Source organism: Alligator sinensis, unplaced genomic scaffold (assembly GCF_000455745.1).
Source record: "Alligator sinensis unplaced genomic scaffold, ASM45574v1 scaffold309_1, whole genome shotgun sequence".
Taxonomy (NCBI): Eukaryota; Metazoa; Chordata; order Crocodylia; family Alligatoridae; genus Alligator; species Alligator sinensis.
In genome coordinates, this window is record NW_005842080.1 from 98,533 (window position 1) to 110,123 (window position 11,591).

At 42.6% G+C, this 11,591-nt stretch overlaps 1 protein-coding gene across 1 annotated transcript in view; it reads left to right on the forward strand.

Moving 5' to 3' along the window:
• Positions 1-11,172, forward strand: part of ACBD5 (acyl-CoA binding domain containing 5) — a 49,272-nt gene extending 38,100 nt beyond the window's left edge. Inside the window, exon 13 of the mRNA XM_025204392.1 lies at positions 8,538-11,172. Coding sequence (XP_025060177.1) covers positions 8,538-8,550 — 13 coding nt within the window. The 3' untranslated portion in view covers positions 8,551-11,172. The remainder of the gene's footprint in view (positions 1-8,537) is intronic.
• The last annotated feature ends 419 nt before the right edge of the window (positions 11,173-11,591 follow it).

Below are 11,591 nucleotides of genomic sequence, written 5' to 3' on the forward strand. Positions count from 1 at the left end.
GTAGGTGTGTTGCGCGAAATGCAGAAAATTTTGCGGAAGGGCACCGCGGAGCTCCCTTACTCACGTCTGCTTCCCTTGGCCCCTCCCCCGGAACTGAATTACTGTGTCGCGAAATGATGCATGTCTAAAAAGTGTGTCACCAACATGAAAAGTTTGGAAAGCTCTGCTTTAAAGAGTCTCTCAGTGTTCAAATTTTAAGTTCCTTATTCTGTTTTTCTCTCTGGTCTCTCATCTCCACCCTTATTACTGCTTTTACACAGCTAAAAGCTATTTTTCAGTGTTTTTGATACCTTTCAGTCTACTGTCTTGATCAAGGGATTGGAGAACATTCTGCCAAATGACAGTTGACCCACTTTTAAATAAGAGGTGCTCAACCCTTCAAACCTCCATTGCATCCCCTCTACTTCTCTCATCTAAGCTTGGAAAGTTAAAATTAGCCTTTATTCAGAGTTTCTCTCCCTCCTCCTCTTTCTGTGTTGTTGTCTCTTACTATATTTACTTTAAGTAACTTTTTAAATGTAAACATTCATATTAAATTGGCGTCCTCATTGAAATAGGTGGGTATTTCAAAAACTGCAGTAACAACAATTTTGAAATAAAACCATTGTGTGTGTGTAATGATCACTTACTGGACACAACTTCTCTACATAGTTGCCCTATTTTGCAACACTGGTTTTCCAGTGAGAAACAAATTTCTTGATATGGTGTCTCAAAGAAGTTTTTTGGTTGCTGTGACAGCCACTCCAGCACTGTGGATTGCACCTCTGCATCACAGCACAGTATTGGGACTATAGTGATGTGGTAAAATTTCAAAGACCTGTCATGTCACAGGGGATGGTCAAGAGGTGTATCAACACCCCTTATTGACTGTCTGGCATCTGTGGACCTGGTTCCTGGGAGCCCCCTCCCTTACTCGCCTGTCATGATTTTGGTCTTTTGGGAATCTGTGTCAGAAAATGGCTCACGTCATCTGAAGTACCAGATTGCGGCCTGGCTGCCCCACAATTCTCACACCACCTGGTGCCTGGTGGATTTTATCAGTGGTCTGTGACCTCCGCTTTAACCACGCTTATGCTTCGCAGATGTTGCCACTTTGTCATGTCAGTGGGACCCGCAGGCCTAGTCTTATCTCAGACTACTTTCAGCCCCAGTGTTTCTTGTTGCGACTTTTCAGCTTCTGCCCCACTGCTCTGGCCTACACCCACTGCCCTGGTATGGTTTCTGGGCTCCAGCCCTGTTGTTAGTTGGAGTCTCTGGATCTCTGGCCCTGCTCTCACTCTTGGGGATGCTGGGTCTCTGACCCTGGTCCCTGTCTCTCAGGGCTAACTTGCAAACTATGCCTGCTCCCCACAAATTCAAACTGCATGCGCCACTCTGGCACCTCCAAATACCCCTTTCTAGTCCCAACTTGGTCCACCAGAAATAGCCATAACTAAAACATAAGCACCTGGATAAACTTAAAACTGTGAGCCTACTAGCTGAAAAAGTAAGTTCTCAACCCCCTTTAGTTGAAGGCTTCATTGCAAGCAGTTGACAATTTTCTCCCTCCACTTGGGTGGGAAGCTTTTTTTTCCTTTTGTCTTGCAGTCCTCAGGGTGAAACATTCCTGAGCAGTCACTCCACCAGCATCTGTTTTGGGCAGAGCTCCTGCCCCTCTGCTAGCTGGGCCAGCCTGCTTTTGCTCATGTCCTGGGTTTTTTGTTTTGTTTGGGTTTTTTTTTTTTTTTTTTTTTTTTTTTTTTTTAGACTCCCTAAGCCCAACCCCTCTTCAGGTCACCTCTTGCTGCCCGTTGTCCCCTGCCCCCCTTTCCAAACACTACTTATGCTTTGGCACCCAATGGGTACACATTTTCTGGTACTTCAGGTTATTTTGCAAAACAGTGTAGATACTGCCAGTGCTTATTCCTACTTCCTCCACTAGTTCAGGAATGTGCAGTCACCTGTTTGCATGCACAGCAGCACTGACCTTGACAATGTTGTCCTCCATCATAGTTGCACTGGGGCATCCTACCTGGAGTTCATCCACTGCAGATGTGCAACTGTCTTGGAACATCTCCACCCACTTAAACCTTCCATTGAGCCATAGTTCTTACCGTATTGTGCCACAATTCTACATTTAATTTCACCAGGTGGCACACCTTCCACCTACAAAAAACTATTGACAGAAAACAATTCTTCTTTGGTGTGCACTGGCAGCTTCACGGCCATGGGTTTTTTTTGTGTTCACTCGTCAAAAGTGCTCAGTACAAAACAATAGGTTTCATAGATTTCATAGACATTAGGGCTGGAAGGGAACCTCGGAAAATCATCGAGTCCAGCCCCCTGCCGGAGGGGCAGGAAGTCAGCTGGGGTCATAGGATCCCAGCAACATAAGCATCCAAATTTCTCTTGAAGGTGTTCAATGTAGGTGCTTGAACCACTTCCGATGGCAGGCTGTTCTAGACCTTGGGGGCTCGGGCAGTAAAGAAATTCTTCCTTATGTCCAGCCTGAAATGGTCTTGCAGGAGTTTATAACAGTTTGACCTCGTCATCCCTTGGGGTGCTTTGGTGAACAAACGTTCCCCCGGATACTGGTGGTCACCCCTGATTAATCTTATAGGTGGCCATCAGATTGCCCGAGCCTGCGCTTTTCCAGGCTAAAGAGCCCCATAGCTCTCAGCCTGTCATCATAAGGTCTGTTTTCCTGACCTCTGATCATGCGCGTGGCTCTTCTCTGGACTCTCTCAAGCTTCTCCACGTCCTTTTTGAATTGTGGGGCCCAAAACTGGACGCAGTACTTCAGCTGTGGCCTCACCATGGCCGAGTACAAGGGGAGAATGATGTCCTGGGATTTGCTTGAGAAGAATCTATGAATGCAAGGCAGCGTTTTGCTTGCTTTATTAGCTGCAGCATCACATTGAAGGCTCATGTTCACCTTGTGGTCAGTCATGACCCCCAAGTCTATTCTGTAGTGCCTAGGCAGTGTAGTACTGCCAAGCCTATAAGGATGCTGCAGGTTTTTTCTCCCAAGGTGGAGAACCTTGCATTTTTCAGTGTTAAAAACCATCAGGTTCTCATCCACCCATTTGCTGAGCCTGTCCAGGTCAGCCTGGATGGATCGCCCTGCTGTCTTCAGGTGTGGATGCTTTGCCCCAAAGTTTGGTGTCATTGGCAAACTTAGCCAGTCTGCTTCTGACTCCAGTGTCCACATTGTTAATGAAGACGTTGAACAATATGGGTCCAAGGACAGAGCCTTAGGGGACCCCACTGGTCACAGAGACCATGATGATTAATTTCCATCAATTACCACCCTCTGGGTCTGACCACGGAGCCAATTTCCTAGCCAGCGGATCATGGTGGACCCAATGCCACAGTTGGCTAGTTTCTCCAACAGGTGATCATGGGATACCAGATCGAAGGCTTTTTAGAAGTCAAGAGATATGACATCAGTCGCTTCTCCCTTGTCCAGGTGATAGGTCACCTGGTCATAAAAGGAAATAAGATTGGTCAAAGTCGGCTTTCCTGAAGTCTTAAGCTGGCAAGTCAGCAACACTTTATGGCGGATGGTGAAGGTGATCAGCTCATGGTCGCTGTCACCCAGCTTCCCATCGATCACTAGGTCGCCAATTGGGTCATCCCCAGTAGCCAGTACCAGGTTGAGCAGCGCTTTACCTCTCGTTGGCTTGTAGACTTCTTGAGTCAGGTTATCCACGCATGATAGGAAGCTTTGTGACCGATCGGATTTTGCTGAGTGATCCTCCCACGAGATGTCTGGGTAGTTGAAGTCACCTATGACAACCATGGTCCTAGAGCATGCAGCGTCAGCCAGTTCCTGGGCAAACTCCTGGTTTAAGCTTTTGGGTGGGAGGTCTGTAATAGACTCCCACTGTTGTGCCCTGTGCTGTGTTCCCCAGGTTTTAACCCAGAGGGTGTCCAGTCATTCACCCTGGTCGCCAATATCAGCTTGCAGGAACTTGTAGCTTTCGTTAACATAGAGAGCTACACCCCTGCCCCTTTTATCTACTCACTCTCTCGTGTACAGGTTATAGTAGTCTATACCTGTGGTCCAGTCATGGGTGGAGTCCCACCAGATCTCTGTTATCCCTATGATATTTGTGTTAAGCAGGAGGATGAGTTCCTCCTGCTTATTCCCCGAGCTCCTGGCATGTGTGTACAGGCAGGCAAGTGTCTCCTTGGGGGCTCTTGCCTTGCCCACAGATTGTACCAGAGCTGGGGCAGGGGTGGGCTCCCTTAAGTGCTTTGGCCTGCTGGCTTTGCAAGGGTCGCTCAGCAGGCCAGCAGTGACGGTAGTCCCCCTGTCCCCACAAAAGGTGCATTTAACAATGCTGCTATCAGTGTTCCCTGCTTTGATGCAGACATATGGCATAGGTAGCCATTTTGCTCTGAATTACTGAAACACCCTCTTGCATGGACTAGGAAGCACAAGTACCTCAAATGCCACAAGCAAGAAACATATAACAACTAAAATGGACTTGTAATCAGCCTTAATAACAATTCTGCAATGGGAAATTATGGACATTATATTGACAGAAGGAACACACTGTGTTGTGAACTAAGAAAATTGATGGGTCGCATCTTAAGCCCCTCTAATTTTAGAATGGAATATTTACCTTAGCAGCATACATGGTAATTGGAGATTTGCATATCACTAGCACAAGATGAAATTAATTAAATCTGAAATTTTTTGCTAAGGACATACATGAAGCTCCCACAAACACTTTTATTGGATTCTTATGCTAGTAGCTGTATGATGGCTGTATTTAGCTTTGCTCTATTCATATGGGTTGTTCTTGTCAGTCTTAAGCTGCCATGTCCTCGAGTATCTATTACAGCTTATAATCAAACATTTATTCAGAGATCAGGCCAAATGGACTATTGTGATAATCTAGCCTGATGCATGTATAACAAAGGTCATAGGATTTCTGTGGATTAATGAGAATGAGAGGACAACTTTTAGAAAAATATCAACTCTGTCAATATTTCAATCAATTGCTAGAGAAACTGCCACAGCCCTTGTTCCAGTGGTTGATTACCATGGCTAATTATTAACACAGTTTCACCTCTCTTCTAGTTTGAATTTGTCTAGCTTCCAGCCATTGAATCTTTTTGTAATTTTGTCTGATGGAGTGGCAAGCCCTTAATCTGTAAGAAAACTTTGGTATTGATGAAATCACCCCTTAATCTTCTGTTAGTTAAAAATCTGAGCTCCTTGAATCTTTCACTGTCGCACAGAATTTCCAGTCTTTTAATCGACCTTCATGGCTCTTAATTTTATTGATATCTTTTTATCTTCATTATGCTGTGCCTTGGTCTCCATGATCAGCAACCTGAGGAAGAATGTCTTGCATTGGAAAGCTTGTCCAACTTTATCTCAACTACATAGTTGGTCCAGTTAAAGATATCATTCTAAGAAATGTGTGCTTCTTGCATAACTTCTGGATCATCACAGCTACAATATCACTCTTAAACTACTTTATACTTTTGGACAATAGCCCTGGGCACAGTAGGTCCAGTTGTGACTACAGCACTGTGAAATACAGAGGTAATAACTTCCATATTCATATATATCCCTGGATTACTTTAGGTTTCCCCATATAATAGCAGATCTATATACATCAGTTTGCCTACTTTTTTTTTTTTCTTTCCTTCAGCTGTTTCCTCTTTCTGAGGATATCTATGTGTAGAAAGAATGTATCTGCTCCTACTTAGGTCCTATCTTGAACTGTGCCTCCCTTAGCTGCTGGTTGGAGGCTATGCTGATTTAACACTGTCAGAGCTTTGGACTTGGAGAAATAAATCTTGCAAAATAAGACCTCTTCCAGGCACTACGTGTCCCTAGATACAAGTTTACATACTGTACAAGTCATTAAACAGCCTTCCAGCACATCAAATCCACTTTGGCCCCATCATAACATTCCTGCATTATCACCTGTCTTTCTTTACTGTTCTTCTCTGGTAAAACAGACCATCTTGTCTGCTGCTATTACCCATTTTCACTGTTCTTCCATCTCCATTGTGGATTGTGCTCATTACTGGTATCCATGGATCTCCATGCACTTACTTTGTACTGCTGTGAGGAAAATGTCTTTTTTTGTCACTACTAGCCATGCAGAATAGATACAGAAAGGCAGGGAATGTTGACTTCAGTCTGTGGATCTACATAAGTCTTATTCAGAATCTCATTCCAGATTCTGGTGATTGATGGAGAGAGCAACAGAGTAGAAATGGCACAGATTTAATACTCCCCTCTCCACCCCATTATCTATTTGAACTTGCAGCCCTGGTAGAAAAACAAATTCTCTAATTAAAAGTAGAACATGAATCCTCTTCTCATCTGATTCTGCATGTTGATGTGATACCCTGTCATTTTCTTCTAGTGCAGGAGTGGGTAAAGTCTGGCCTGGGGGCTGGATCAGGCCTAATGCAGACTCCATTTCCCAGCATCCCCTGCCTGCCTTGCTGTGGCTGGTTTCCATGGAGAGCAGCCCCAGCAGAGCTGGGCAGGGAGCTGCTATGGGGCTGGGATCTTCCATGGGTGACAATGTGGTCCGGAGCCAGAGCAGAGCTGTGAGCTGCTATTTGCACACCCTGGGCAAGGGCATTCAGCCAGCAGATTGTGGCTCTGGGCCAGCTCCATACCATGCTGTCACCCCTGCAAGATCCTGGCCCCAGCCCCAGGGCAGCTCCCCACCCAGCAGTGTGCCCTGCCAGCACTGCTGGGGCTGGTCTCCATGGAGACCCTGGCCCCGAGCTGTGGCAGCTCTGCTGCTGCTGTGGCCTCCACGGTAACTGGCTGCAGCAATTGCAAGCAGGGGCTGCTGGGAAATGGATCCTGGCCCTGGTCTGGATCTGCCATTTTACCTACCCCTGCTCTAGTCCCTGGCTAGAAACCTTCTCTCATTCTCAGAAAGCAATAGAAAATCCATTCCACATGCTGCCCCAGTTTGTTGGGGGGTTTATTTCTTCTTTTTGTACCTCTTCGTGTGAGCTGTGCCAGATCAGTAAGCTGACTGCACTTACACAAATATAAAGATGACCCTGATTATAATACAACCCCCAATAAATAGATTCTATATATGGACAATATATTAATTTGTTATAATCTTCTAGATCTAGAATCTAATTATTGGAGGTTTGTTTTGAATTTGTCTCCTTCCCACTGCTACAGCTGGGAAAATAAGTTAGATAGCCTTCTGAAGCTCCCAGCTTCTCTGACCCCCCCGCCCGCAAGTTTGAAAACACTAACCTTGAAATAAAACATGTGTAGTAAGCTGCATATAGTACCCATAGATTTAATTCATCCAGAACTGATGCATTTTACTTTTTTTAAACTGCTGCAACTTTTAGCTCAGGTACTCTATAAACACTCTTTTAAGTAGCACTTTGGCACACCTGTTTATGTAGAACACAAACTGCATGGTATTAGTCCAAAGCTAAAAGGCTCATGTTTTACCATATGGCTCACTGGGCTGGGCCCTAGCAGTCAGCAGCATTTCAAACCATGGTGGCCCCACAGCTCAGTCCTTCTCAGTATGTGTGTACTCTAGATACATGCTGCCCCCACCCCACATGCACATAAAGGATCCATGTGCTAATTAGCACCCCCTTCCCCACTCATGATGAACCAAGTGTTCTTGTCATGAGTCCTGGGATGCTCCAAATATTTATATGCAGATAAGGTGCAGGGCACCTTGGTCTGGCTTTACCTCATGGAGGGTGGGGCCATATTAATCATATGCAACAGTCTGAAAGACTGCAGGGACAGGGATTCTGGGTGAACCATTTGATGTTTGCCAGACATCAGGCTAGAAGAGAAACTGGCATCATTGGAAATAGGAAAGAAAGGTGCAGCTCAGCTGTGGAAAAGAAAAAAAAGTTGAAATGTAGTTGGTGTAGTAGCTCACCATGACTGGAAAAAGAGTTGGCACTGATGGGGACTACACTCAATGGGCACTGCCATACCTTTTATTCAAACAATAGTTAATCTATTCTTATGATAGGTTCTTATCAGAATATTCAATGTAGTATTTTTGGCACTAAGGGGAAAGTGTCAGGGCTGGCTCTGTCCTTTCCATGACATGGCCCATAATGAACAACCATACTGATAGGAACCTATGTTTTATAGTCTTGCTCAGTGCTGGCTGTATTTAGTCATCTTCATAGCAGTTTCCTTTTCCAAGTACATGCTGTTTTCGTCAGCAGTTTAATGATGGATAATACTTTTAAAGAGGTTTCCTTTTATATCAGTGTAAGGCAACCTTGTCTTGTATTCAAGTAAATACAGTAGATGGCTGCTTCTGCAAGTTTCATATATAACCACAGAGGAAAAATCTTTGTTAAGCCTTCTAATTTCAAGTAATCTTGGGGTTTAGTACATAAAGTTTTAAATTTCTTGTTGCTTATATTCAAAACCTGTCCACTTACCTCAGTTAATTTGGAGGAAGAAGTACTGCAGGACTAGTTTAATATGTAATTAAGCATATTGAATATGTAAATGAAAGTGCAATAAACTAATAAAACTTTTTTTTTTTTTAAAGAAAACTGGACTGAGAATTCAGTGCAATTTTTGCTTAAAGACTACTTGGATGGGAAGGCCCTGGAAGGTGAAGGATTTCCAAATTCACATCAGAACCTCAGAATGTGTAATGGCTAAAAATTCCCTCAGTCATAATAATATTTTGCACTACCTAAGCGCTAAACATTTAAAGACTAACATTACCGATACTTGAATAATCTATTGCTCCTAGGTTACTTGTAAAATAAAGAGTTATCCCACCCATCCTTAAACTACAGGAATGTTAACTTAATTATTTTGGAATGTATTTCTGGATGGGCATTCTTGCTTATGACAGTTCACAATGAAGATATTTGGAATGGAAAATATGTTAAACTGTCACTAACATGAAAACAGTTTTGTAATTTTAGTACCTTTTGACTATTTTTACAGGGTTACATACCTTCAGACAGAAGCAGTGACAGGGGGAGATGCAAGTCCAATCTGTACATTTATAGCCAGGCAGAGATGATGTAGCTCTGAAGGACGCAAATGGTCAGTTTTGCTGCTAAACAGACATGCAGTAGATGTCCTTGTAAATCAGTCATAGATGGAATCAGATGTTTGACTCCTGTGTGTAACCCTGGCATTCACTACAGTTATACGAGTACCATCTCCCCAAACTACTGTAGTCTTAGGAGCCTAGCAGCTCACATTAGAGGTAACGGTAACATGGGGATTGTTGAAAGTTAGGATGGTGTAGTGTGAGCTGCAAAGGAGATCACCCCCACCCCCATATTTTTTTCCTCTCCTGTTTCCTTAGTGATAGCGGCTTCCTTTTTAATTAAGACGCATAGTTTATACACAAGGTACTTCAAAGTAATCTATGAAAACTAGCAACACAGTGTATGTAAGATTTTAAAGCATCATCTAGTCTAAGATGTCTGTCATCTTTTGATGCATTTAATTTAAAGGATGAATGACAAAATCTAGCTGGACATGGACAAATGAACAATTCTACTCTAGGGTAAAAAAGGGTAGGACTGTATTGCTGCTCAGCAACTCTGTGGTAGTTGCCTGTGTACATGCACCTACACCATAGCATCTGGAACTTCCCCCTTCTCATTGAGTTGTAAAGCTACTTTGCTTTTGCTTCTGCTCACCACAAACTTCAAACATACACGCTGCAATAACCATGGAGTAGCTAATGTAAAATTTGACTCCTTTTAACCTGGAATGAATTGTTTGTATGGCCATCCCCTATATGGCTTTCCTTCCTTCCCCCACCAAATTCTCTTGGAAAGAAAATAGTGGTTCTTATACTTAATTTTTATTCTTCTACCTCCTGCAAATACTTTCAGAGGATTTTTTTATCCTAATGTTAATTTTTATTTTCCTTTTATTGGTACATATTTATTCCCTCAGTTTATACTAGTAGGTGCACTATCAGGTGCACACACAAACCTTATGAAGTTTGCTTAGTCAAACCATGTTGGGTTTAAATAAACATGTATCCAAGTGGCATTGTCTATATGTGTGGAGAAGAAAAACAAATATAGATAAAATGCTTCTCAGTTGGTGTAGGGGAAAAAAATGTTATGCCATAACCTGGATCCAAGATTAAAAAAAAAAAAGACTTGCATTGTTTATAGTTTAATTTTTTAGCCAGAGGGCTACAATACAAGTAAGCATTAAGAAATGCTTTCTACCCTGTCTGAAAGGCTCTTTTTTTGTAGTTTGGAAAGCACTTTTCATACATGTTCTACTGTACAAAACAGATGTAATTATAGGATTTAAATGGTTCTGCCTCCTTTAACAGAACATGATTTTAATCTTAGCTTTAGTTGAATGCTTTTTTAAAGATATATTTCTCCCTCTTCTGATCTTTGTTGTAAAGCTGAATAACAAAATAAAAAGAACAACACGAGAATGTTTTTGAAGCATGCTATAACAGTGAGATGGTTTGGTGCAACAAAAAACAAGTTTGCTATGATGGGAGATGTTGAAAGCTCAAGCTTGAATAAAGCTAACATTCAGGAAAAAGTTCTGCAATAGTTAGGAGTCTAGGCCTGTCTGAAGTTGTTAGGACACATGACTATATCACAGATGTAGTAAAAAAGGAGCATGAAAAAATTACTGAGGTAAAGGCTGGTTATTCCATGAATCATTTTTCAAAACTGTAGCTGCATCTAGTTGCAAGCCTTCTCCTACCTCTTACCATCTGCTTTCTAGCCCCTTGTATGTAATGCTAAGGCGCATGTCCTGCAGGGTAGTTAAGTGCTTAGGTAACCTACTCAAGTCAGGCTCTGAGCCTAAATAAGTAAGAGTTATAAAGTGAATTCAGCATACAACTACTATGTAGCAAATCTAGAACAAGGAAAAACGCAGTTCTTCCCGACTGTTTTGCTATTGTGCTTTGAAGCACTAACCAGTATGTTCCATAGTACTTTGTGTGAAGAAAAAGGAGCTCAGTAACTTTCATACAAAAGAACTAAGACCACTTTTAGGGCTGCTGCTTCCTTGGAAGCAGTACTTCCAAAATTTCCTAATGAGGGTTGTGGGGCCACAGCTGTAGGCTACCATGGTCCTCTCCTAGGATTTAACTGATGGGGAGAAGTATTTGAGATTCAACCCCTGCTTTCTTTTCCCTCCTTCCCCATCAAGTATCACAAGGAAAATAATAAAAAAAAAATTTCTAGCCTCTTCACAGCATAACTGCAGTTTTTTTTGGCATAGAGTTCTGTAACAAGTTTCCTCTCTCACTTTGGGTGGCTGAACCGAGTGTGCTATTCCAGCTGGGGTTAGCCACCTAAGCATTTGGGCATTAATAGAATTCCCTCTAAGTCATGGACCAGACTCATGGGGAACAGTCATCAATCCACTTACTTTGCATAAAATACAATTCCATGCAATATCCTGAAGAGCCACAGGACCAAGACTGCTGTTTCTGGCAGGTAGCAATAGGATGGAACTACTGCATGTCATAAGCAGTATTTTTTTAAAATAGCAGACATCAAAGCTAGAAACTAAAAGCCTTTAATGAATCAAGTAAAGTGTAAACATTAAAAGGAGGATATGTTTTTGTTTAATATAGATT